The following is a 24,492-nucleotide window of genomic DNA, read 5'->3' on the forward strand; positions in this document are numbered from 1 at the left end:
AAGGCAGTATTTTCTGGCACTACTGTCGTATAATGGTTGTCAATTTGTAGATTTCTTTTTGGTATCACTACAAATATATTAACACAACGAGTAGAAGTGTCAAAATTATTCTCAAATTAATAAAATAATGTCGTGTAAAGTTGGTGCAAGAGTAGAAATCACTGGAAAAGATTGTTTAGGATACATAGCATATATTGGACATCCAACTTTTGCATCAGGAAAATGGATTGGAGTAATTTTAGATGAACCAAAAGGCAAAAATAATGGAACAATTAAAGGACAAACATATTTTAAGGTTTAAATTATGCATTAACAATTGAAATTTTTATAAATCATTATCGATTCGATTCAAAGTTGAAATTGAGCATGTTATTTTTCTCGTTTTAGTGTGCGGAAAATCATGGAATGTTCGTTAGGCAGAGTCAAATCATCATCATTGATGACACAGGAAACAAGGTTGATCCAACAAGTCCTGGAGGTGGAAATAATACCGGTTCTGATGATGCTGGTGCAGCAAGGGCTAGAAGTCGTTTAACTAGGTAAAATTTAATATATTCAAATTTCGTAATAATTTGCAATCATTTCATGGGAGAACATTTTTTCCAATATGATTATTCGATCACTTGGTAAACTTGTAATTATTGTATTGATCTCAAATCTAACGGAATAATTTCATATAAGTACAAGCTTACGCAGGAGAAATGAGCCAACATCGTAAGTATTATTACTCCTAAATTAACTCATATAAATATTAAGACGATGATAGTATTATTTCATTGAAAAAATTACATTTATTGTATTTCAAATAATAAGTATTTGACAAGAAAATCATTTTGCCATTATTATCATTATGAATATTGTCTATTCATTGACATTCGATTGACATATTTTTCATCACACACTGCCCAAAATATTTAAAATAATTACTCTTTAACATGGTCATATTTTAATGGTATAATTGCTGCTCAAAAAAGCATCAAAAGAAAAACATCTACTGCGCAAGTTATTCAACAACATACTGAAAAAATAACCGGGTAAGAAAACTTCTTGAAATTGCATTTCAACTGTGCTTTCTGTTTCAATAGAACACTCAAGAACACCACAAAATATTATTAGTTGCAATCAATTTTACAGCTTTAAAAAGCGATTTTACATTTGAATATCTAGTACTCAATGAATAACTCACAGATGATTAGGCACTTGCGGTATATTTTAAAAAGTTGAATTCTATAATTGATTCAAATTTTGTTTTGTTTGTTTTATGAATTTATCTTTTATTCAATTATGTATTACCAGTTTATAAACATTAAATAATTTGTAAATTTGCATTTTTCATTACAGTTCGAGACTTTCATTAGCTGGTAGTCGAACTCAATTGAGTGCTCCAAGTATTGAAAGTCTTACTGGATCACAACATGACCGAAAAGATATCGGAGAATCAGGAATTCCTATTCCAATGTCTGTCAAACGATCATCTTTTGTGGAGGTAACAATACCATCGAATTGTTTTATTTTATTTTCTTTATACTGTTGTCACCTGTTCGTATTGTAAAAAATACCTAGACTGTGACAAGACGTAATATTTCCTTTAAAAAAAAAAATTGATTAATGGGCTTACATATCATTGATGAAAACTTTTTAAATTTTTATTACAATCTACCTACTAATTATAGGTAATAAAGGTATTCATAAAGCAATAAAAAGTACACATTAAAGCATGAAATCCGTTTAAAAATGTATAAATATAACACATACGTGTTTCAGAAAGCCCCTAGCACGAGCTCGTCTCCTGCCAAAAAGTACGAGGCCCAAGACGATCGCAATAATGTAATTAACTATCATTACTGTTCATACTTAAAACTCGTTCAGCCATATTTATGTATAATACATAATTTAATAATTATTACATTCAAATTGATTCATGCTAGCTCATTGTCATTCTTTTATCTATTTCAATATTCAGAATGTTCATTCAACACTATCCTTTCAATCTACAGGACTAGTTTGACTAACTGACCTCTTTAATAATTTTCCAAGCAAAGTGCATTAAGGACCATTTGAACTATCAATTCACGTTTCATCAATGTTTAGGGGTGAATTCATTATCAATATTTTTTTTACTTCATCAAGTACTTTTTAATTTTATTTTTCTCCAATCATTAAATTATCAATATATCATCAATCAATTACTGTAACACTGTAAATTTTTGTCTTGAAAAGATAAGTTAACCAGTATGTATATTAATAGTTTACATGTTATTGATTTAGACTGGTTTTGTGGAAACCTTAAAACCAAATTTTGTACCTGGCCAATCCATGACTGGTTCAATAATATCATCAGCATCAAGTGGCACAGTGTCTGCTAGTGGTAATGTTGAAGAAAAACTTAATCATATGCAATTACTTCAAGAGAATGAAAATTTGAAAGGACAGGTATTTATAATTAGCCTGTTCACTATTTGTCATCAATTATAAAAATCAATGTATTCAATAAATATAACTTGTATAACTAGGTAATGGATCTTAATGAGAAACTTGAATTATTACGAACTAAAAGACTGCAAGACAAAGAAAAAATGAAGGAATTTGAAAAAACCAAACTTCAATTAGACCAGCTATTAGAGTTTAAATCAAAGGTGATGGAAAGTCAAGTGAGTAATATCTTTCAACTTAAAATGTATAAACATGAGAAATGAATAATTTATCATACGTTATAATCCTATTAAGGCAAGTCTCCAGCGAGAACTTCAAAGAGTAAAACAAGAGCTACGTGAAGCGCAGCTTGCTAAAGGGTCATATCAAGAAGAAATGGCAGATCTTGCTGAAACAGTTGAAATGGCAACTCTTGACAAAGAAATGGCTGAAGAGAAAGCGGAAACTCTTCAACTTGAATTAGAACAATTAAAAGAAAAATTAGAAGAAAAAACACTTGATTTAGAAATTCTACGTAATGAAATGTCAGAGAGGGTAAATAATTATTTCAATTATTTATTTTACTTAATTTAACTTGTTTGTATATATTTTTAAAAAATCAATTCATACGTCATTTAGCTCGGTAGTGATGGTACTAGTAGTAATGGAACAGGACCTTCTACTTACGAAGTAAAACAATTAGAGCAGCAAAATATTCGTCTTCGTGAAACTCTAGTAAAAATGCGAGATTTATCGGCACATGAAAAACACGAATACCAGAAACTTCAAAAAGATTTAGATCAGAAAAAGTCAGAAATATTAGAATTGCGAAGAACGAAAGAAAAATTATCTGCCAGAGTAGAAGAAATGGGTCATCAAATAGCTGATCTACAAGAACAAGTTGATGCGGCTCTTGGTGCTGAAGAAATGGTAGAAGCTTTAAGTGAGAAGAAAATGGCACTTGAAGAACGTGTTGCTGAATTAGAAGAAGCTGTATCTGATCTTGAAGCTCTTCAAGATACGTCAGATCAGCTGGTTGAATCATTGAAAGAGGTAGAATTGGAGTTAAGAGAAGATTTAGATCTTGCTCTTGGTAAAACTCGTGATGCCGAACGCCATCGAGATGCAGCACTAGAGACATTAGCAGATCGAGAAATGACAATTGCTAAATTCCGAGAGTTAACTAGTCACTTACAAACAGAACTGCAAGAGTTGAAGAATCGTGTACAATCAACAGAATCAATACAAAGTGGTACTCGAGGTGCGGAACAACAACTCGCTGAAATTTTGGACTTCCAAAAGACTTTTGCTGAAACTCGTGCACAAACTAAAGCTGTAGATCTTGAATTACGACGATTAGATGCAGAAGAAGCTCGTTCTCATGTAAAATATTTACTTTCATTTATGCCACCTGCATTCTTAGCACGCGGAAGCGATCATGATGCTATTATGACGCTTCTGTTAATACCACGAATGATTCGAAAAACTGAAATATTGATATCACAAGTGAGAGACAAATATCAAGCAATCGATAAAGTTGACAGGTAAGATAGCTTTGAAAAATACATTATTTCACATTTTCTATATTCAAACTTTGATGTTATATTTTTCTTTTTATTATTGATAGATCGTCTTTGGTTAAAGGCCATTCAATTGCACAGTATATATTTAGATCTCATCTTTGTGGTCATATGTTTGCATTACAAACAGCACTTGGAGCTTTTGAATCCACACTTCAAGTTTGCACACCAGAAGTATTACTCAAAGTTGGAGCAGTTTATCCAGAAATGGCAGCTCAAGAAAAATCTTTAGATTCTTTAATTTATCTTGCTAAAAAAGATCAACTCGATGAAAACATTTCTCTGGAAGCTATTGAGAAATGTTGTGCTTATTTCGGAACAATGCTTTCAGTTCTTTTTGGTGATAGTTTTATGGCTAATCAATGCAGGATGGTTATTAATGGAACAAGAACACTTGGCAGTTTTTGTGATGCTATTACGACTCAAGCTATTGCAATAAAAACTCTTTTAGATGGAGATATGAGTGGTGATATAGGTAAATATTTTATTGATCATACAATCAGTTTTATTTTCATTTTTTTGATATTTTTACTTTAAATATTTTTTCTCATAATAGGTTTAGTGTGTCAACATATTGAAACAAGTTGTGAAGTGATTCAACAAAATTTAAATACAGCCAGAAGACGAGTGCCGCGTGATCAAGGTCCGAATAGTAGAATAAATATTGGTTTAGATAAAAATTGGTCTGAAAAATTCATAAATACTTATCAACATGCAGTTAAAATAACAAAAACTTTCCAAGATTTGTTAAAAACTGCTATTCAAACTATTATTACTAATGGAGACTTAGACACTGGATTAAGTGCAAACAAACTTAAAGAAATGGCTGCGATATCCAGTGAAAAAATTTATGATACAGATGATTTAGGACCAGTTGCTACTTTGAAAGCAAGTGTAGTTGTTTTACAAGAAATGGCAACTGAAGTAGCACAAAAAATGGCAGAATGCGAAAATGAGATTGCCATTGGACAAATTCAAATTCAGCCATCAGGTGATGGTAACAAAGAAGTTATTTGTCCAATACAATTACGTGCACAAATAGCACGAAAAGAACTTGAGGAAACTAAGATTCTTGCACGAAAACTAGAAACAAGGGATGTTGATATACGAGAAATTAAACTGACACTTCGTGAAAAACAAGAAGAACTTTCAGAAATGATATTGCGAAAAGAATTAGCAGAAAAACGACTTGCTAATCAACAGCACGAAAATGAACTGACCGTTGAAAAATTGAAAAGAAAATTAGATGAAGCACAAAATCAATTAAAGCGAAAAGAAAAAGAATTTGAAGAAACAATGGATCACTTGCAAACTGACATTGACAGTTTAGAAACAGAGAGAGGACAATTGAAAGAAAAACTAAAATCCCTTGGCAAAAAAGCAGCAACTCCTGCTGGTACTCCACTGTCAGGTCCAATGTCAGAAAGTGCTATGAGTTTGTCTAGCGGTGGTGATGGCAATAATTCACTTGCTGGAATACCAATTACTTTTGATAATAAATTATTAGTCCAAGAAATATCTATATTAAAGGAAGCTTTGGCTAATGTAAATCGATTAAAGAGTAAATATGCTTCTGAAACTCTTAGAAATAAATTGAATTCATTAGAGCCATTACCTGTTTCAATTGATCAAAATAATGTTGATTCTGATATTGTAACTTTACAAGAAAAACGACTGCAATTACTTAAGGTAATATTGAATTTATGTGTATTTAAATTAAAAAAACCTCCAATAACTATATCTAAAATTTCATTTTACAGGATTTGAAAGGTATAATTGCGTATTCAACAGTTCCTGATTTAACTCGTGGATTAAAATCTGTAGAGAACGAAAGAGTCATTCCTGCGTATGAATTAGTCAAGCAACAGATCAGGATTCGAGATTTGACTCAACGTTCTCAAGAATTGATAGTATGTTAAACATTATTATACTCTTCTTTAACTGATAAAACAAAAAGCACTTTCGTAAATGCGTTAAACAATTAATTGAATGATTTTCAGAATCAACTGTATCAAATAAGGATAAGAAAAACAGCTGGTGGAAAAGCATCAACAGACTTTTCACTATTTCCAAATCGTGAAATGGCTTCAGCAATGAAAGAAAAATCCGGACTTCTAACAGCACAAATTGATATTCCACATAATGGACAATCACAAATACACACTGTTAATGTAAACACTCATGATCTACGAAAAGTTCACTCGCTTTTATGCTATTAATAAATCATTTTGATTTTTTTATTATAAATATTATTGGCAATTAATTATGAGTAATTATCGTTTTCATATTCCTTACATATAAAAATAGTAAGCTTAAAAAATTAAATATTATTTTATAGATAAAATATATATATATTCATTTAACTAAAAGTCGATAATAAATTGAATTAATGTAACTTAATATGACGGGAAGATTATGCAAATAAAATACTTTTAAATAAAATATATACAGTATAATAGTATGTCTTTATTTTCCTAATAGAGACGAAAAAAGATTAATTAAATAAACGATAAAATTTTTGGGTCAATTATACCCTTTTACATGTTCGTTTATTAAGGAATAACATAGAATTCAGTTAGTGTCACACTTTCGTAATAATACCCATACGCATTCATACTTTATATCAATGACATTTATCGTTTGTTTAGTTGATTTTTTTTATCCATTCTCAAAAAGTTTAAAGATATCAGCCGACATACATTTCAACACTAATATTGAATTTTCATTTTTACCTACACATTCATAAATCTAATCAGACAATAGACATAAAATAACTGAACATTCACACTATCATTCTTAAGCTAGTTCATTAATATTACTTATTATTATTTTATATTTAATGAATAAACCGTATCCATACTTCATAATTCCGTTTTATTAAGTCTGCTTATGACTAAATTTTTCCTTTTCTTTTTTTATTTCTTATTATTCGATTACTTTGAAATATGTAAATATTATTTTATTGAATATCCAATAATGAAAGGCTTTATCTTTTATCTTCAATCATTTTTGATCCCCACTTCTGCACTTTTTTTTCTGATCATTAACAATTGAATGTTATCACTGTAGCTTCTTATTTGTGACTGATTCTGTCCTGTCTATTAAAAATTATAAACTGTTATAATTAACTTAAACTTACTATAATAATTTTATTACATCTATGAATAAGAAACAGAACGATCAGCCATCAGAAAAAATATTTTTAATGAACTTCAGCCAATTTAGTGAGAATGTAACATAACAAATAAAATGTTTTTATATAGCATCACTTGCTACATAACACTTTGATGACGCGAAATTATTATTATTATTTTAATTGATTTTGATCAAGTCAATTAAAAATTCAATAATGAAAAATATATTGAACTTCTTAACTCCTAAAAACAAACTATAATGATTTTTCATTTGAAATCATAGTTTAATAAAACTGTATGTATGAAAAAAATTTCATTAGTAATATGAACGTTGAAAATATCTGTCAGTTATTAATACAATATATAACTATGAAGTTATTATTAAAGTAAGTTTTATGGTATGTAAAGTAATTTCGATAACTTAAAAAATTAATTAAAATACTTATACAAAATCCCATATTTACGTCTTTATAAAAAATCAAACAAAAAAAAAAAAATGTTGATTTAATATATTGAGTACAATATAATTAATTCATTGACTTCATCAATCAATTAATGCATGAATCTTTTTTCTGTCCATTATCCATCAACTAAAGTATGATGATGATACTTATTAGTGTGAATTAATGGCAGGGAAAATTTCAATCTTATTGTTTATAATATTAACACGTCTATTGCCTCATAAATCAAAATTTTGTCAAGACAAAAAACGTGTCAATTATATTGTTTTATTGTAGTTTTCAACCGTTGAAGGTTCTTAATCCAACTTGTATTTTATCATTATTATTATTATTATTAATAATATTATTATTATTTATTTACTCATTTATTTATCCATTATTACTATTATTAATTTGTGATGATAATGTTTGTAACATTGTTTATTCTAGCTTCCTTGAATGATCTTCTCGAGTCTTAGTGATTTGTTTGCACTTGAGACAGGACTTGCACGGTTAATTGGGTTATATCATGATCATCGTGATACCACAGCGATCGCATTCGAGTTTGATGCTATCACGGAGTTAGAGTGTTTTAAGGTGCTCCTGTAACAAATTCGAAGAGACGTCCTAATCACATACCATTAATTATAAGCTATTAATCATAACATATGTTATTCTATAAACGATGTTTATAGATATTTTGCTATCGAATCTATTAAAAAATAATCTTTTATAATTTAAAATACTTAGAATATTTGAATTGTTTTAGAATTTATTATTTTACAACAATAATATATTTATATATATATATTATTATGATTATCATATTCTAAAGTATATTTTAAAATAGTTTCGATAACAATAAAATTTAACGAGCCCAGAATAAGATGTCGGCATTCAATTGATATTTATAGAAGAAAGACAGAAAAAGATTCATTTCATTGATCTATGTGTAAAACGATAGTTATTACTGTTTTTATAGTGAGAAACTATTTTTATTTTTTCGAAATGAGGTTTAATAAAAATAACTTTTAAGCTATCTAATGCAATTCGGAAAATTATATGAATCAACAGTTTAGAACAATCACAAAATGAATTTTTACTTGAATTTGAAAATAAAACTGATTTTATTTCAACAAAAATAATTTTATTTTTGGTAGTTGATTCAACTATATGCCGCAATATTTGCGTTGTAACTTTTTCATCAAGAAACCATTGTGTTAAACAAAAAATATGGATTTAATTTGAATATTTGATGAAATTGGTTTACTTGTACAATTTAAACTATATAATTATTATAATTATTAATAAATTACACATTAGATGAATCCCAGCATATTTATAAGTGCAAAGGAATATTTACATATATTTTGATAATTCCGAATTCGATTGGATCAATTAATTAAATGTAATTCAGAAATTTATCTATAAGTTCATTTAACAGCGTATTTGGAATCATTTTTGGATAGATTAACGAAATTTGGTGATAGAGTAGATCATAAAAGAAATTGAAGAATAGTATTAATTAAAAATACGATTAATCAATAATAAAATGATTAATAAATAGAAATAAATTGGATACAGAATAAAAAAAAGTAATAATAAGATTTCTGTATAAATTTTAGCAAACAGAAGATGAGTTGAAAAAAGAAAAAGAATACCCGATTGAAGAAAGTGAAAAAAAAGTCAAAAATCTAAGTAACAGACATATCCCCGAACGGATCGATTTGTGCGCTTGTCTGTGCTGTTGTCTGCTGACCTTGTCCAGGAACCGATGTATTCGTGACTCCTGATACTCCACCAACGAGGGTACCTCCTGCTTTTTGCTTCAACATCGTCCAATCGAAAGTGTAGTCATATTGGTGATTTAACGTGCGGAATAAAATTCGGAAGAGCTGACGCAGGTACATATAATCTGGACTTTCATCAAAACGCAATCCTTTTGTGTAATTTATATACATCGAAAATTCAGCTGGGAAACCCTAAGACAACAAAACATAAATTAATTTTTTAACTTATTAAAAATAATCCAATTTAGTTAAATATATCAAAATTTGCTTCAATTATATACCTTGCATAAAACTTCAACAGGTGTGGACATTTTCTTTTCACTAATTTTTTCATATTTTTGTTTTTTCGTAGCAGCTTTAAGACCTTGCCAAGGAAGTGATCCTCTATTAAAGTACATAAGAACATATCCCAATGACTCCATGTCATCACGACGGCTCTGTTCAATACCAAGGTGTGCATTTATGGATGCATACCTTGCAGTGCCAGTTAAATTTTTATCTTCACGATAGATTATGTGACACCTAGTACGAGAGTCCCGATATTTTTTTGCCAGACCAAAGTCGATAATAAATAACTAAAACATTCATTATTTATATGCATATGTATATACACATGTTACTTGATGAAATAAATAATACTAATTAGCTTACTTTGTTACAGTGACGGCCGATACCCATTAAAAAGTTATCTGGCTTAATATCTCTATGAATAAAATGTTTGCAGTGCACAAATTCGATTCGGCCAATCATCTGATCAGCTAACATCAGTACTGTTTTAATTGTGAATCTTCGTGAACAAAATGTAAAAAGATCTTCCAGTGATGGACCGAGAAGATCCATTACTAGGACATTCCAATCACGTTCCTGTCCATACCTAAAGTGGAATAATCATTATCGTCACAACTAATATTTATTTTAATAGTAAACGAGCACAACTTTAGAATTTTTCTTTATGCATAAAATCGTTAATTATCTTTTATTCGTGAATTAATCATTTCAATTTTTATCATTATAGTATATCACAATTAAGTAATAAATTATAAAATAAAAATTTAATTTACCAGCGAATATGGGGAATTCCGATGCCTCCATGTAATATTTTATATAATTTCGATTCATAAAGCAATTGTGGATGACGTGCTCGTATATTTTCCAATTTGACAGCCACTTCCTATGATTAAAATGGACAAAAGTATACCATTTAATAATCAATGTTTACTAGATTCCTTGTTTATATTAATACTTATGTCAGAATAAAATAAACAACAGAAAAATGATTTTTTTTTAAATATAATGATTAATTTGTGTAAATTTATAAACAGATAAGAGTGATAAAGAAAGAAAAGAAAAAGGTTGAGTAAAATTGAAATGTGTAGGTATTTAAAATTATCAAATGAATAATATTCTCACCTCTCCATTAGAAATGTTAATGCCCAAGTATATGTCACCAAAAGAACCCGACCCAATTTTTCTCATGAGCCTGTACTTTCCACCAACAATAAATTCGCTCTTCCCGAGAACAGCACCGATCATCGCCATGCCGTCTTCAAAAGTAATCCCGTTCTAGGCAGCCAAGCACTAATAAATACACTCTCTTCAATACTATTTCTTTCTTGCTCTCGCTCCCTATCTGTCTCTCTTTCTTTCTCTCTCGCGCGCTCTCTCTCTCTCTCTCTCTCTCTTACCCACAGCACCAATACTTTCTTTTTGTTCGTTCTCTCCTTCTCTCACTCTTCGTTCTCAATCTCTCTATTTTTCTCTTGCTCACGCGTACATTCACTCACACAACTCAATTTTCTTCTCGTCGTTCTTGGTGTGGCTCTGGGCCCGTTAAACTTATATTATTAATAATCGTTTTAACTTTGTTTTAAATATCAATGATTATTGTTTGAAGAAAATAGTTGTAATTAATCCACAATAAAACTTTTTTTCAACTAGTCTATTGTAAATTTATAAATCCGTTCATCCGTTCGAGAACTTTTTTGTTATTTATTGTAACACTTGATAGATAATACTTTTTCATACACTTACAGAATTAATTTACGAATTTGATGAAACGTAAGGCTGCGTAAAATTATAAGCCCCAGCCAATGCCAAAATATGTCGGGAACACTGCCTATAAAATGAGACACGGATGAAATACGGACAAAACGTCTGGCGAAAGTCACTAGTGGCACATAAGACCCCACCAACGCACCGACATTTTCTTCCCCTTTGTAAACTTGAATGCCGTAAAATGCCGTAGAATCTGGATGAAGAGGGGCAGTCTTGAACTGTGATGAACTGACTTCGACTTGACGACGAAAAAGAAGAGAATCACGAAAAACTAGAAAGAACAACCAACCAGAGTCAACGTCAATGAACATGAAATAAGTAGTATAAAGTGATGAAATAAACACAAGCCAACGTCAAACTCAGATAAGAGTCGACATTGGATTTCACTCTAAGAGCCCCTTCCCCTATAATTTTATTCTTCCAATGATTGTTTACCTATTGCGCATGTCTGTTACCATAGCAAATGACCTTAGACTATGGATAGGGGCTTTTTGATGTTGTCGTTAGGTATAGTCAAGTCAGCCAAAATATACATAATTTCGCTAGGCTATGAACAACAGTTAAGCGCCATCTGAAAAAGTGTGGGAAAAATTGAAAAAAATAATAAAAATTGCTAAATATTTTTAAAAAAAATAAGAATATTAATATTCTTGATTGATGAATATTAACACACAATGAATTTCGAATATTTTGAATTGAAGATATCATCGTATGATTTGTATTTATTGATGATTTACAACCGTTTATTAATTTACAAAGAATGTCAAATAATTCATATGCATATTTAAACATGATTGGAGTATTTTTAAAAAAACTCCATGTTTACTGCATATTTATACGATAATTATAGATATTTTTCTTACGTAATATAAAAATAAAAGTTAAATGTTCAAATTTTTTCAATATTCAAAATTAATTATTATAATACAAAAGTTGGTAAAATAATAATATTAATATTTCAAAACTCATTACATATATAAACATATAAGTTGTATGAAATACATGTTTTTATATTACTTGATTCTTCATTTTTCCAATTCCTTCAATTTCTGTTTCAACAATATCTCCAGCCTATTAACAGTAATTAAAATTATTGAATAATTTAACTTAAGCTTGAATTATGAAAATATTAAATTAATTACCTTTAAAAACTCAGGAGGGTTTCGAGTAAATCCAACTCCTGCTGGAGTTCCCGTTAAAATAACATCTCCTGGTAATAAAGTCATAAATCTAAAAAAGCGAAATTAAAATATTGAAATAAATACACAAGAATGAATTATCATTGCCAGTTATTTTTTTAGCTACTCACTGTGAAATAAATGCAACTATATCTTGAGGTTTAAAAATTAGCTCACTGGTATTACCATTTTGTTTTAAATTTCCATTAACCCACGTCTTAACAAAAAGATTGTTAATATCGCAAATTGATTCTTTTGTTACTACAGCTGGTCCAAGTGGACAAAATGTATCCATGGCTTTACCAAGAAGAAATTGGCCACCATTTCTTTTTCCTTTTTGCCAATCACGAGCTGAAATATCTTGAGCCACTGTGTAACCAAAAATGCATTGTTCAGCATCCTGATTATTTAAGCCTTTGCATTTCTTTCCAATCACTATTGCTAGCTCAGCTTCCCAATCAACTTTCTACAATCATTTGATTAGACGTTTATTTTATATAATTTGTAAAGAATGTCAACTATATAACATTCATGTAACATACGTTAGAAATAGTTGGCAAAACAATATTGTCTGTAGGTCCAATAATGTTACTGGGAAATTTACTGAATATGACTGGACTTTGAGGTGGTTCAACATTCTGTTCTTGACAATGACCAGAATAATTAAGTCCAACGCAAAGCAATTTATCCATTCCACTGATAGGCTCTAAAATTTTCACTTCTGACTCAGGAACAACACTTCGACCTTCAACAATAATTCTATAAAAGAAAATATTTATAGTTAATAAATGCGATAATTGATAAATTTATTTCAACTAAAAAGGATTTTATCATAATTAAAAAGGAAATAAATCTAATAAAAATTAGTTTAGTACTGCTTATCTATGAAATTAATTATTTAATTGAATTAAAAATCCAAAACAAGCAAGTAGGGGGTCTGGACATGCCGACACCAACCTCTGTATGATATCATTTACGTCAGAATCACCATTCCTGAGGAACGAAAAAAATTCTACAAGTACAAGGTTTTTATTCTTTTTAAATTAACTATAAAAAAAGTAACATAATATTGTCATAATTGTTCAAGTATGAATTTACTCCAAAAAAATATATATTCGTAAAGATGTATATCCTGTGTATATTCTTTATTAGAGTAGTTTACCTTTTAGCTTTTTTTTTTAACACTTCTCCACCTTCAAGAAACTTGTTTAAGCTATTTGGTATTCTAGAATCTATTGAAGAGATTGCTATAATATCACCACCAGGTTTCAACTGAACTCCAAGGTGCTGAGGACCACCATTTTTATTCATAAATTGTACAAATCTAAATAGATAAATTTTTGTTTATTAATTTTTTTTTTACATAATAATTACATAATAAGCATATCTTATCAAGATATATAAAACAATTAATTTCGTTTTTTATTTTTCTTATTGACCTATTAACACTACTGTCCATAAATTAACAAATTATTTAATAATCTTTATAAGAACATAATTTACCTTTTTTCTTGTAGTCTTGTGGTACAAAAATTTCTTGAAAATTGAAATATTGTAGATAAAGTTCGATTGCTCATTGTGATTGGTATAATTTTATGGTGCAGGCACATATAACTTAGCTTGAAGAATCTACCATGATAAGGCATGTCTAAAAATATTCCTATCAAACGGTTTATTTGTATTATTTATGAATTAAAAAAAAACTGCGATTTATTTTAAAAGTGTGTCGTAGAAAAATACACCATTAACTTTTACAAGTTACGTTTATTTAAATATCAATACATACACTCTATTCCGAAAAGAATGTTGATAAACTAGTGAGAAACTTATTCGTGAATGGTAAACAAATTCGGTAAGATAAACATATGATTTGGCTTTTAACCTGTAGCGAGCGCTTCTGTTGTCTTTTGAGAAATCAATAAAAAAAAATTCCTAGTATATTTAAAATCGCATTTGTTCATCACAGCTGATTATTACAATATCCGACAGCAAGCTCGTTGGTTTTATTTTCGCAAGCAAAAATAATTAAAACAATCATGGCTAAATACAAAATTGTTATGGTTCGTCATGGTGAAAGTGAATGGAATAAATTGAATTTATTTTGTGGCTGGTATGATGCAGGACTGTCAGATAAAGGTGAGAAATCTTATAAATGTACTAACTTGAAGTATCAAGGGCAAAAGGTCATATACGAAATTTGAATGAATCTTTCAATCAATTGTTTAAATGACTATGATGTGAACATTAACATTAAAACTAATAAATGTATATCTGATTGTCAATCAAATAATATTATTACAATTTTTTTATAGGAAAAAGTGAAGCTGTAGCCGCTGGAAAAGCTCTTAAAGATGCCGGTTATACATTTGATGAAGCTCATACATCCGTTTTAACACGAGCACAAGTTACTCTTCAAACTATTTTGAAAGAAATCAATCAAGAAAACATTCCCATTCATAAGACTTGGCGATTAAATGAACGTCATTATGGTGGATTAACTGGAATGAATAAAGCAGAAACAGCAGCTAAATACGGTGAAGAACAAGTTCAGATCTGGAGAAGGTCTTTTGATACTCCACCTCCTCCAATGGAACCTGATCATAAGTATTATGAAACCATCGTCAAAGATGAACGTTATAAGGATGGACCAAAGCCTGAAGAATTTCCAAAATTCGAATCTCTTAAATTAACTATTGAAAGAACACTTCCTTATTGGAATGATGTTATTATTCCTCACTTGAAAGAGGGTAAAAGGATTATTATTGCTGCCCATGGTAACAGTTTGAGAGGAATTGTCAAACATCTTGATCGTATGTATTTTATTTCATTGAGATAACAATGAATTTTTCTAGTAATAAGGTTTTATGTTATGAACCGTGTAAATTATGATATTTTTACAATATTGACGCATTGTTATTTTTTCAGAAATGACCAATGATCAGATAATGGGACTTAATTTACCTACAGGAATTCCATTTGTTTATGAGTTGGATGAAAACTTCAAACCAGTCGTATCCATGAAATTTTTAGGAGATGAAGAAACAGTTAAAGCTGCTATTGCTGCAGTAGCTGCTCAAGGAAAAGCTAAATAGATTAAATAATCTGTTGCCATTACATAATTTCTCAATATGATACCATGATTCAATAACGTTACAAACTTAAAATTATTTATTGTAAAATAAAGTTAATAAAAGTGGATAAAATAGCATAAAATAAAGTTCAGAAGGTTTGTGAAAATTAACATGACTTGTCTGATTCTTACTTGAACTAAATAAATTGACTAATAATAACATAAAATTTATAATAGTATTTATATAATGAAAAAACCAGTACCTACGTGTATATATGTGCACGAATTAAAGAACGAAAAAATAATAATAAATGTATACATTAGTCACATGACATGAGTCATGCATCAAACAATTCATTCATTGCAATGATTCGATCTCATCTAAAATGTGTTGAAACATTTTCAATTATCTTTTAAAATTTATTGTTTGAACTATGTTTCTAGTATCATCTGATATCTATTTTAATTAATTCTTAAACATTTTTTATAATTATTTTTTTAAAGTTTAAATTTATTAATATAACCTTAAAATAATTTGTTTATAAAAATACTTATCCAGTTTATTTTTCATCTATATATGAAATATAAAACATATGATATAAATTCTAAAAAAAATGAATCGAGTTGATCTTAAGGTTGTATTGTTAGGAAATTCTGAGGTTGGAAAGACGAGTTTGCTAGAGAGATATGTCAACGAAAGATTCAACGAGAGTATGGCTTACCAAAATGTAAATTAAAATTTATGTTTAATTGTCATTTAAAATTTTTGCTAATCAAAATATCAATTATTTCTTTAATTAATAGACGATTGGTGCAGCTTACGCAGCTAAAAATGTAGAAGTTGATGATAAAACTATCACTCTGGGTATATGGGATACTGCTGGTACTGAAAGGTAGTGAATTGAAATCAAATAATGAATAATCAATTTTTTATTATTCAAATTATACTTATTTTAAACATTAGATATAATGCTATGGTAAGAATTTATTATCGTGATGCAAAAGCTGCAATTGTATGCTATGATATCACAAATCAAGCCTCTTTTAACCGTGCTAGAGTTTGGATACAAGAATTAAGAAGTCAAGAAGAAGAATGTAAAATTTATTTATGTGCTACAAAAAAAGATCTCATTGATAATGATCAGACTCCTACTCCATATGAACCATCACCCAGTTTAGAGATGGTTCAAAGATATGCTGATGGAATAGGTTCAAAATTTTTTATTACTTCCAGTAAAACTGGAGAAAATGTTGGTAAGTACATACACTTGTACCACTACACAATATTGTTTATTATATTAATTTATATTACTTTAATAATTGATATGTAGTAATTTCGTGTTAATTAACTTTCATTCTGTTATTTTATTTTACACATTTTAGCTCAATTATTTCAAGAGATAGCCAGAGATTATGCATCAAACCCCGCGAATGTTATAATTGAAAAAACAATTAACTTATCAGTATTATCCAATAATAAAAAAAAACATTGTTGTGGAAAGACTTAACATGATTTAATTACTCGATTGCATATGTTTTTATATTTTTATATTTTACGTAATATAGCGTAATACTTTCTCAGCAAAGATAATCATATATTTATGTATTCATAAAACAGTACTAATATAATTATTTTTCGAATATTTGTAATTCACTGATAAAATATTAAACACTCATAAAGATATTGAATTTTTTTGAGTTCTAAGAAAGTTACCAAAATGAATGGACTTTCTAAAATTATTTTCAGATCCGTAAATTTAACATATATACTTAAATACTTTTATTTGTGATGTACATTAAAAAGTTAATGTAATTGTTACTTTGTGTATAAACATTGACAAAGTATTAAATTATTTACATTTATTTACTTTTAAAAGAGATAGGTCAGATATGACCTAAATTCAAACTAGCTGATTGATTAAAATCTAATTGTGCTCTGGATAACTTTATCGACTAGAAGTTTGATTCGAAAATTCATTGCAAGAAACTATGCATTCATGATGATTCAGTTGACGGACTTGGAAATAAATATGTTGAGCAAATATACTTTGATTGTTCATAAATTCCAAAAAATATAAAACCTCCTGCTGTAAACCCAACAGCTCTCAATAAGCAGCCAGCAAATAATCTAAAAACATAATTTTACGTTGAATTGATAATATTTCAAATAGGAAAACTCTAAAAAGCTAACAAAAAATTACCCTCTAACTCCTTTTTCTCTGTATACTTCTTTCATGGTCATAAAAATCTTAACTTTTTTTTGAGCAGAATGTGCAAGCATAATTCTTGTTTTTATAACATCTAGTGGAGTTGTTATTGCAGCTGATATAGTAACTGTGGATGTAAATGATTGAATTAAAATTATTTACAACTCTGTTGTCTATATATCATTAGACATTTTTGTTTGATTAAGCAGTAGGATAATAATTACCCGACAAAGCACCAGCAACAGCTCCTTCAAAAGGAGTACAATCCCTCTGCATTCTTCTTTTCCAACATAATTTTAAATACTCCCATAAAGGCATTTGAAAAAACCCGAAAGGAAGGTCACGCAATAAAGTACTTCCATAGCCTCGATATAGTGTTCGTATTCCTAGAGCCGCAGGGTTTGAATTGGCTAATAAAGCTTGTCTACGTTGTTTAAGCACCTCAACAGGTACTCTAATAAGGCAAGCAACCTTGAGGATAATTATTTACTTAAACTTCTCATTATAGAGTTATCGGAATTTATAGATTTCTTACCAATTCTCCTACACATGCTGCTCCCATATGAACAAATGTGTGATGTCTAGTTGGAACATGAGGTTGGACTACTTCTTTGAAGCCTTCATAAGTTACGAAAAACAGCGATGCTAACAAATATATTGCCAGTAAATTTTAAACGGGTCGTTATTGCTAATAAATAATTACTGTAAAAAAAGATTCTTTGTTGAAGGTATTATTTAATGGACTTTACCTGTTGGTGCCGATCCAGCAATCACTGGACCAAGACCTTTATAAAGTTTTTTAAATCCTCCAGATTTAATAAAACCAGGTTGACTCTGAAGTCTTGTTTTAATAGTATCCATAGGAAAAAATATAAAATCACATACAAGCCCGGCTGCTGCACCAGACTACATAACAATAAATTTTGAAAATGATTATTTATATCATTTATTTAAGATTCCAGTAACTTACTATCATTGATGAAAAAAAAGTATTTCTCGTTAATTTCAAAGTTTGTGGATTTTCTTCTTCTGTTGTAGACATTTTTAAATAGTTTTTAGGTTAATCACTAAAGATTAAAAAATTATTAAAACTACAAACTAACATTAATTTCGATAAATACTGGTATCATTTTATGAATTAGTTACAACAGGTAACAGAATTTATTCATTGTAATATTTTTTTGAATACTTTAGTGTTTCAACTTAGATCTACCGCTAATGAAAACACATGTGATTTTTTAATATCGATCCTATAACCACGTTTCGTTTGAATTCGATTCTGTTCGATTGAAAGTCGCACGATTCCTTCATGCGCGCATTTTAAATTTTGTCTTATGCAATAGTTATTAGAAATTACAAAAAATTCTGAAGAATGATCTTTTATCACTGATAAACATTGTCAGTATCAAAAATCACAATCAAATAATAGAAAAAATTTTTATTATATTAAAAATTATGGAACTGTACAGTATTATTCTAATATTAATTTAACTTTTTGACCATTAACTTCTTGATTAAGCCGATTTTTTAGTGCTACTTCACGTTTACAGCTTGCAAATAATATATCAGTTAGCAAAAATATTTGTGCTATAGCAAATGCTAGAGTAACTCCAAAATAAAAATTAGCATTTGCTGAACGAGCATAAATCCATTGATGCCAAACAGTTGGCGCGAAAATAGTACAGAAGAGCATGAAACAACCAACATTAAATCCTTGCTGCATATCTGAAAATAAGTCTTAGTGTTATTCGATCAAAAATATAACAACAATGATTATTGATAAAATATTGATATGAAAATATTTCATTACGTCGAAATAAATGTTGCCACATTGGTAATAAAGCCATATAGAATCCAACATCTCCAATACTTGGATAAGATTTAAAAATTGCAATAATTGATAAATATGCAAAAGACAGTAACATTGGATCTTTGCGTAGCCTCAATGCTAATGGGACTATATAAAGTAATCCCACATTAATTTGAAAAGTAGCAATGAACAATCCTCGAAAATGTTCAAACATTTCCGTGAAGAAGTACCAATGAAGCCCAATGTTTGGTCGTAAATCAGGTACATTCAAAATGAACCCAATGGTATTTTTTGTGAAGCTCCAACTTCCCGTAATATTAAATGAAAGATAAAATAAAGCAGTTAGAGAAATGATGAAGATTATAATCATCAACATGATCATTTTAATTCGTTGATACTTGTCATTGATATCTCGAACAACAAAAATAATAGCAGGCACAAGTAAAGATGCTGGATATAAATTTTGTAGAGTTAACAAAGGAATTAGCAAACCAATAGCAATTTTTGATTTTTTAATCATAAAATAAAGAGTCATAGAGGTGATTAAATTGGAAAATACTGTTGTAGTTAATCCTACACAATTTAAAACAATGTAAGGATTAAAAAGATATGCAGCTGGAGCATAAAATATTGACGATTGACTTGTAGTTGCTATTGGAGTATAGGAAATTTCATTTTCTTCAAAATTTTTAGCATCTTCCTTTTCTTTTTTTGCCTGAAAATCATCATGAAGTTATTGTAATCAATGTTAAATAAGTAATATTATTTAACTTACTACTTCAGCAATATAATTTCGAGCTGTTAAATAAATAAACCAGGCTGTCAATAAATCAGTAATAATAAATATTATTTTAAGTGACTGAAATGATAGAAATTTATGCATCCAAGAAAAAACAACAAGTCCTAATGGTGTTTCATGAAATAAATCACCACTGTAAGGATCTATTCCAAAGTCTCTAAGTTGAACACCTTCAGTGACTAGAAAATAAAAATTTATTTTAATATTCTATATACCATTAATGTTAGATTAAATTAAGAAATTCATCTAACCTCGCTTCCATGAATTTAATGCGGTTGAAATTTCTACCCTTTCACTTATTGTATTTTGGAGCTCCGAATTAATTAATAGGAATCGAATTCCACTAGCTAATCCAATATACAGAAATTGTTTGGAAGTTAACATTTTCATCAAATTATTATATTGTTAATTATACTCTTAACACTATAGACTTTCTTTCAATATGAGTTTCTATGGAGAAAATTTCTTTTATTTGAACATTATCATATAAAAATATTATTTTAATATTAAACAAATGTTATCATTGATTTTTTAACTGATGGATTTATGAATTATTCTTTAAAATAAAGTTTCATAATTTTACAATAATGTACTCCCGCTTATCAACACCAATCACAAAAACAAACCGGTTCCTTTGGTTGGCAATGTTGATTTTTCATCCATCAGCTGATTACTACTCTAATCAGGAATTTAACTGTTAAGTTATAAATGGTAAATTTTTATTTAAACAAATATTAATATATAAAGCAGGATTAAAGATGATTTTTTTTTGATTGGGGTAAAATTTATCCCATAGTAAAATTCAAAGAACTTTAATTTTTTTTTTAACTGCCTAACTTTAACTGGCTTCTGTTCACATGCGCGATTCTATGTACATAATATTGCAATCTAAAAAATGTACAGTGAATGATAAAATGCACTCTTTAATTTTGGCATGAAATTAATAATAAATATTTATTATTCAGCTATAATTTTATTTTTAATAACAATTTAAATACAGTGAGTATCAAATAGAACAAATGACAACATGATTCATTCAATAATAAAATTTTTTTTCAAGTTACAATGGATTTCAGAAATCGTGGTAGATCAATCAAAATAACCAAAATACGAAAACGTAATGCTATTGTTGGAGCTGGCTTGTTTTTAGCTTTTGGAATTCAAATTTATCTTACAATACTATCGCCTATGATAGATCCTACACCTTACAGTAAGTAATTTATATATTATCATATATTTATTAATTAACATATTTAAAGCCAAATATTGAATGTTACCTCGCTATATTTTTTTGTAGAGGAAATAAGAGAAAAGGCTAAGCTTTATACGTTACCGGATAAAAAAGCTCAAAACTAAATTTCTCATAATGTAGAAATAATTTTATCAAAAATAAATAATCGCATAAAGATAAATAATTATTCATAACAAGAGAATATCATTCATTTATATTAAATATATTTTATTTGTAAGTTATTTAAAAAAATTATTTACAATATTAACAATTTAATAATATGATAATCAATAATAGTTAGTAATAAACGTATTTCAATTGTTATTAGATGTTATTTTTCCTTATATACTAATATTCATCATCATCACAAACATCAAGAAAAACATCAAATGCTTCTCGGTTACAATTACCTTCGGATGTAAATACGTATTTATGAAATGTACCATCTACACAGACAGCTGAAATTTGAATAAAATTATTATAATTAATTATTTAACCTGAATTATCTATATGATTAAATATGAAGTAAAATTTACCGATGACTGAATTCCGAGATCCAAATGCACAAACACATGCACATTCTGGGGGAACAGTAAATGTAGCTAAAGCCCATTGACTTTCGACATAATTACCGAGAAATCCCATCTTTGAAAATCTGACATTAAAAATTAATTTTATTTTTTACGAAATAATAAATGAGACATTAAACATGTAAATGAAATCGAAACTCACGTTGATCGACGATTAAGTCGAGTATCTTTGAGTGCAAAAATATGAACAGTGCCTTTATCACTAGATACACAAAGAAATTCTGAATCTCTACTGAACGTTATACTGTAAAAAAATAATACTGTTAAATATTTTTTAACAAATATTAAATGTATCTATCAGTTTGTCTGCTGGATTTTACCAGTAAAGAGTGGCTGGATCAGCTCCACGTCTCAATTCAACTAATAATTGTCGTCTTATACTATCCCATACTCGGACAAGTGTTCCTTGTACTGATGCAGTTGCCACCATAGTTCCATTCGAGTTAACAGCTAAACATGCTAATGCTCCCTATTTGGAAATATTCAGAATAATATTGAAATTCATTAATACACAGTAAACTATCTTATAATATTCATTAAACATACGATAAATATTAAAAAATTACTTGATGTGCAGCAAGTGTAGCAGGAGCAGAAGAACTACCAGCTTCTGTAGCTGCTAAATCAACAAGTTGAACGCTACCTAATTTATGCCCAGGAAAGGCAAGCAATTGTTTATGAGCAGTAGCTAATGTTGCCACTTCAACTAAACCTTTAGGGTTATCACGCGTTTCTAGAGTTAAAAGTCTTCTTGTAGGAAATGGAAATGAAAATACATGAATTTCCCTTTGTAATGCGACAATTAATCTGGAATAAAAATATCTCCATGAATTGAAAGTGTCAAAACATTATTATAAAGAAATAGAAAATAAATATATTTTAAATAGCATGTACTTGTCTCTTCGAAATCTAACTGCTTTGATAGGACTAGTGAATGTGATTTCCATCACAAACTTTTTAGATAAATCATCATAAATCAACACTGTGTTGTCAGCAAATTTTGGCTTCGTACCACCACCAACTACTGCTATTATATTAGTCCTCCATAACATTTCTCCAATAGCTATACTCCCCATAACATCATGATCAAAATGAGCCTTTTCTACTAAAGGTTCAACGTTATATATTCTCAATCCTGATTCCATACAACATGTAAAACAACCTAATGATTAATGGAAATAAGGAATACATTAATTAATACTCCAATAAATTTATTTTAAGGTTACGTGTAATTAAAAGTCCTTACCTTGATCTTGGTTAAATCTTAAATTAATTATTCCTTTGCCAGAAGCCATTTTGTTAATTGTTTACTAATATAAACAATTTATCTACGAAGATTAACAGTATTAATATTCATTAAAGTAATAATAACATTATTTTTTAATTTTATTATTTTTCATTTCATAACATCACGAGAGATTTCAAAATATTTCTTTGTTTACTATTCATACACTTGTGTACTGTAATCATTCTTCACAAAAACTGTACCTATAGTTTACACATAGAGTAAATACAGGTTTATTTTTCAACTAATTTTAATAAATATAAAGATTGTTTGTGAATAAGTCTAATCTATAATAATAAGTAAAATCCAAACAGGAATATGTATGACAAAAAAAATTAAATTTTGATAAAAATTGCCATTGAAGAACAATAAACGGCTTGATTTACATCAAATTTGTCGCCATGAGCGATAGTGACGACAACTATATTGCGGATATGAAACGAGAGTATTTCTTTCCGGCATTTGAATAATAATTATTTAAATCAACAGTAAAAATGAAAAATATTTGATACTATTTTTCTGATCTTATAAATTTATCAAAAAAAAGTATAGAAAAAAAATCTAATACATTTATTAATGAATAAACATGATTTATCAGATATACCGTACGTTTATGCGTGAGTGTTTGGGGAATTTACACACTAGGGAATATTCGCCATATTTGATTTTATTGTGCCACATTTATCGATGGCAAATTTAAGTTTGGCAGAGTAATTATATGGTTTAAAAGTTTTGGTACAATAATTTGGGCATTTTCATCACTTTGGGGCACAAAAATATGAGGTAGAAATGATCACCTGCCCGTTTAAGTTATCAGATTTTTTTTCTAGGAATTTTCATTTATCAGTGTTTGACTAGAGCAGTTGTCTCTTTCTATTTGTTGTCCCTCGTGATATCTTTTTGCAAGAATC

At 28.7% G+C, this 24,492-nt stretch overlaps 8 protein-coding genes and 1 long non-coding RNA gene across 18 annotated transcripts; 4 read left to right on the forward strand and 5 right to left on the reverse strand.

Moving 5' to 3' along the window:
• Positions 1 to 30: 30 nt before the first annotated feature.
• On the forward strand, positions 31 to 6,255 carry LOC118068759 (dynactin subunit 1-like). Of its 5 annotated transcripts, XM_035086413.1 has the most exons (14): positions 128 to 295; positions 388 to 539; positions 682 to 714; positions 975 to 1,034; positions 1,342 to 1,486; positions 1,765 to 1,827; positions 2,269 to 2,433; positions 2,514 to 2,651; positions 2,728 to 2,967; positions 3,052 to 3,956; positions 4,040 to 4,467; positions 4,549 to 5,681; positions 5,753 to 5,902; positions 5,993 to 6,255. In XM_035086413.1, the coding sequence occupies exons 1-14, from the start codon at positions 128 to 130 to the stop codon at positions 6,209 to 6,211; spliced, it is 3,999 nt and encodes a 1,332-aa protein (XP_034942304.1). In that variant the 3' UTR covers positions 6,212 to 6,255. The 5 variants fall into 5 exon arrangements, with proteins under 5 accessions (XP_034942306.1, XP_034942304.1, XP_034942305.1 ...); XM_035086415.1 differs by lacking the exon at positions 1,765 to 1,827 and having other exon boundaries at positions 31 to 295; XM_035086414.1 differs by lacking the exon at positions 975 to 1,034 and having other exon boundaries at positions 5,993 to 6,211.
• Positions 6,256 to 6,438: 183 nt separating this feature from the next.
• On the reverse strand, positions 6,439 to 11,794 carry CkIalpha (Casein kinase Ialpha). Of its 5 annotated transcripts, none has more exons than XM_035086431.1 (7): positions 11,388 to 11,793; positions 10,767 to 10,934; positions 10,418 to 10,527; positions 10,008 to 10,230; positions 9,638 to 9,931; positions 9,326 to 9,548; positions 6,439 to 8,169 (listed from the first exon to the last, which is right to left on the reverse strand). In XM_035086431.1, exons 2-7 carry the CDS (start codon positions 10,893 to 10,895, stop codon positions 8,159 to 8,161), a joined length of 990 nt encoding a protein of 329 aa, XP_034942322.1. In that variant the 5' UTR covers positions 10,896 to 10,934; positions 11,388 to 11,793; the 3' UTR covers positions 6,439 to 8,158. The 5 variants fall into 5 exon arrangements, with proteins under 5 accessions (XP_034942322.1, XP_034942320.1, XP_034942318.1 ...); XM_035086429.1 differs by lacking the exon at positions 6,439 to 8,169 and having other exon boundaries at positions 8,692 to 9,548; positions 10,767 to 10,919; positions 11,388 to 11,472; positions 11,554 to 11,794; XM_035086427.1 differs by lacking the exon at positions 6,439 to 8,169 and having other exon boundaries at positions 8,692 to 9,548; positions 11,388 to 11,472; positions 11,554 to 11,794.
• Positions 11,795 to 12,348: 554 nt separating this feature from the next.
• On the reverse strand, positions 12,349 to 14,423 carry LOC118068766 (fumarylacetoacetate hydrolase domain-containing protein 2). 2 transcript variants are annotated; one of them, XM_035086432.1, is made up of 7 exons: positions 14,093 to 14,423; positions 13,752 to 13,913; positions 13,547 to 13,582; positions 13,132 to 13,348; positions 12,721 to 13,055; positions 12,554 to 12,641; positions 12,349 to 12,482 (listed from the first exon to the last, which is right to left on the reverse strand). In XM_035086432.1, exons 1-7 carry the CDS (start codon positions 14,233 to 14,235, stop codon positions 12,420 to 12,422), a joined length of 1,044 nt encoding a protein of 347 aa, XP_034942323.1. In that variant the 5' UTR covers positions 14,236 to 14,423; the 3' UTR covers positions 12,349 to 12,419. The 2 variants fall into 2 exon arrangements, with proteins under 2 accessions (XP_034942323.1, XP_034942324.1); XM_035086433.1 differs by lacking the exon at positions 13,547 to 13,582 and having other exon boundaries at positions 14,093 to 14,418.
• A 99-nt stretch (positions 14,424 to 14,522) lies between these two features.
• Positions 14,523 to 15,830, forward strand: Pglym78 (phosphoglyceromutase 78). Its single transcript, XM_035086437.1, has 3 exons — positions 14,523 to 14,725; positions 14,902 to 15,399; positions 15,515 to 15,830. Exons 1-3 carry the CDS (start codon positions 14,626 to 14,628, stop codon positions 15,679 to 15,681), a joined length of 765 nt encoding a protein of 254 aa, XP_034942328.1. The 5' UTR covers positions 14,523 to 14,625; the 3' UTR covers positions 15,682 to 15,830.
• Positions 15,831 to 15,992: 162 nt separating this feature from the next.
• Positions 15,993 to 17,435, forward strand: LOC118068771 (ras-related protein Rab-24-like). Its single transcript, XM_035086438.1, has 4 exons — positions 15,993 to 16,387; positions 16,464 to 16,552; positions 16,624 to 16,913; positions 17,043 to 17,435. The coding sequence occupies exons 1-4, from the start codon at positions 16,274 to 16,276 to the stop codon at positions 17,165 to 17,167; spliced, it is 618 nt and encodes a 205-aa protein (XP_034942329.1). The 5' UTR covers positions 15,993 to 16,273; the 3' UTR covers positions 17,168 to 17,435.
• A 10-nt stretch (positions 17,436 to 17,445) lies between these two features.
• Positions 17,446 to 19,199, reverse strand: LOC118068768 (S-adenosylmethionine mitochondrial carrier protein). Its single transcript, XM_035086435.1, has 6 exons — positions 18,837 to 19,199; positions 18,616 to 18,772; positions 18,402 to 18,511; positions 18,091 to 18,337; positions 17,861 to 17,993; positions 17,446 to 17,787 (listed from the first exon to the last, which is right to left on the reverse strand). The coding sequence occupies exons 1-6, from the start codon at positions 18,906 to 18,908 to the stop codon at positions 17,655 to 17,657; spliced, it is 852 nt and encodes a 283-aa protein (XP_034942326.1). The 5' UTR covers positions 18,909 to 19,199; the 3' UTR covers positions 17,446 to 17,654.
• A 90-nt stretch (positions 19,200 to 19,289) lies between these two features.
• PIG-U (phosphatidylinositol glycan anchor biosynthesis class U) lies at positions 19,290 to 21,199 on the reverse strand. Its single transcript, XM_035086425.1, has 4 exons — positions 20,727 to 21,199; positions 20,452 to 20,654; positions 19,677 to 20,391; positions 19,290 to 19,591 (listed from the first exon to the last, which is right to left on the reverse strand). Exons 1-4 carry the CDS (start codon positions 20,863 to 20,865, stop codon positions 19,338 to 19,340), a joined length of 1,311 nt encoding a protein of 436 aa, XP_034942316.1. The 5' UTR covers positions 20,866 to 21,199; the 3' UTR covers positions 19,290 to 19,337.
• Positions 21,200 to 21,249: 50 nt separating this feature from the next.
• Positions 21,250 to 22,208, forward strand: LOC118068773 (uncharacterized). The gene is made up of 4 exons (XR_004690540.1): positions 21,250 to 21,474; positions 21,536 to 21,685; positions 21,773 to 21,940; positions 22,035 to 22,208. It is a non-coding gene; the product is annotated as an uncharacterized lncRNA (long non-coding RNA).
• On the reverse strand, positions 22,009 to 23,952 carry LOC118068767 (WD repeat domain phosphoinositide-interacting protein 4-like). Its single transcript, XM_035086434.1, has 7 exons — positions 23,543 to 23,952; positions 23,191 to 23,458; positions 22,863 to 23,103; positions 22,617 to 22,765; positions 22,439 to 22,540; positions 22,243 to 22,361; positions 22,009 to 22,164 (listed from the first exon to the last, which is right to left on the reverse strand). The coding sequence occupies exons 1-7, from the start codon at positions 23,589 to 23,591 to the stop codon at positions 22,055 to 22,057; spliced, it is 1,038 nt and encodes a 345-aa protein (XP_034942325.1). The 5' UTR covers positions 23,592 to 23,952; the 3' UTR covers positions 22,009 to 22,054.
• Between the last annotated feature and the right edge of the window lie 540 nt (positions 23,953 to 24,492).

Source organism: Chelonus insularis, unplaced genomic scaffold, assembly GCF_013357705.1.
Source record: "Chelonus insularis isolate UGA/USDA-ARS -01 unplaced genomic scaffold, ASM1335770v1 contig_401_pilon, whole genome shotgun sequence".
Lineage (NCBI taxonomy): Eukaryota > Metazoa > Arthropoda > Insecta > Hymenoptera > Braconidae > Chelonus > Chelonus insularis.

Excerpts from the sequence above, each read along its gene's own strand:
- LOC118068759 (XM_035086413.1), top strand. The coding sequence starts at position 128 with ATGTCGTGTAAAGTTGGTGCAAGAGTAGAAATCACTGGAAAAGATTGT. Across the intron at positions 540-681 it reads GCTAGAAGTCGTTTAACTAG|TACAAGCTTACGCAGGAGAA; the intron begins GTAAAATTTAAT and ends ATTTCATATAAG. Across the intron at positions 5,903-5,992 it reads AACGTTCTCAAGAATTGATA|AATCAACTGTATCAAATAAG; the intron begins GTATGTTAAACA and ends AATGATTTTCAG.
- CkIalpha (XM_035086429.1), bottom strand. The coding sequence starts at position 10,895 with ATGGCGATGATCGGTGCTGTTCTCGGGAAGAGCGAATTTATTGTTGGT. Across the intron at positions 10,528-10,766 it reads TTAACATTTCTAATGGAGAG|GAAGTGGCTGTCAAATTGGA; the intron begins GTGAGAATATTA and ends TTTTAATCATAG. Across the intron at positions 10,231-10,417 it reads GGAATTCCCCATATTCGCTG|GTATGGACAGGAACGTGATT; the intron begins GTAAATTAAATT and ends ATTCCACTTTAG.
- LOC118068766 (XM_035086432.1), bottom strand. The coding sequence starts at position 14,235 with ATGCCTTATCATGGTAGATTCTTCAAGCTAAGTTATATGTGCCTGCAC. Across the intron at positions 13,349-13,546 it reads GTAAATGATATCATACAGAG|AATTATTGTTGAAGGTCGAA; the intron begins GTTGGTGTCGGC and ends TTTCTTTTATAG. Across the intron at positions 12,642-12,720 it reads ATAGTTGCATTTATTTCACA|ATTTATGACTTTATTACCAG; the intron begins GTGAGTAGCTAA and ends TCGCTTTTTTAG.
- Pglym78 (XM_035086437.1), top strand. The coding sequence starts at position 14,626 with ATGGCTAAATACAAAATTGTTATGGTTCGTCATGGTGAAAGTGAATGG. Across the intron at positions 14,726-14,901 it reads TGCAGGACTGTCAGATAAAG|GAAAAAGTGAAGCTGTAGCC; the intron begins GTGAGAAATCTT and ends ATTTTTTTATAG. Across the intron at positions 15,400-15,514 it reads AATTGTCAAACATCTTGATC|AAATGACCAATGATCAGATA; the intron begins GTATGTATTTTA and ends TTATTTTTTCAG.
- LOC118068771 (XM_035086438.1), top strand. The coding sequence starts at position 16,274 with ATGAATCGAGTTGATCTTAAGGTTGTATTGTTAGGAAATTCTGAGGTT. Across the intron at positions 16,388-16,463 it reads AGAGTATGGCTTACCAAAAT|ACGATTGGTGCAGCTTACGC; the intron begins GTAAATTAAAAT and ends TTTAATTAATAG. Across the intron at positions 16,553-16,623 it reads GATACTGCTGGTACTGAAAG|ATATAATGCTATGGTAAGAA; the intron begins GTAGTGAATTGA and ends TTTAAACATTAG.
- LOC118068768 (XM_035086435.1), bottom strand. The coding sequence starts at position 18,908 with ATGTCTACAACAGAAGAAGAAAATCCACAAACTTTGAAATTAACGAGA. Across the intron at positions 18,773-18,836 it reads CTTTTTTTTCATCAATGATA|TCTGGTGCAGCAGCCGGGCT; the intron begins GTAAGTTACTGG and ends ATTGTTATGTAG. Across the intron at positions 17,994-18,090 it reads TGTTGCTGGTGCTTTGTCGG|TTACTATATCAGCTGCAATA; the intron begins GTAATTATTATC and ends TTACATCCACAG.
- PIG-U (XM_035086425.1), bottom strand. The coding sequence starts at position 20,865 with ATGAAAATGTTAACTTCCAAACAATTTCTGTATATTGGATTAGCTAGT. Across the intron at positions 20,655-20,726 it reads ATTAAATTCATGGAAGCGAG|TCACTGAAGGTGTTCAACTT; the intron begins GTTAGATGAATT and ends TTTATTTTCTAG. Across the intron at positions 20,392-20,451 it reads GAAATTATATTGCTGAAGTA|GCAAAAAAAGAAAAGGAAGA; the intron begins GTAAGTTAAATA and ends GATGATTTTCAG.
- LOC118068767 (XM_035086434.1), bottom strand. The coding sequence starts at position 23,591 with ATGGCTTCTGGCAAAGGAATAATTAATTTAAGATTTAACCAAGATCAA. Across the intron at positions 22,362-22,438 it reads CGACTTAATCGTCGATCAAC|ATTTTCAAAGATGGGATTTC; the intron begins GTGAGTTTCGAT and ends TTTTAATGTCAG. Across the intron at positions 22,165-22,242 it reads ATCTCGGAATTCAGTCATCG|CTGTCTGTGTAGATGGTACA; the intron begins GTAAATTTTACT and ends TTCAAATTTCAG.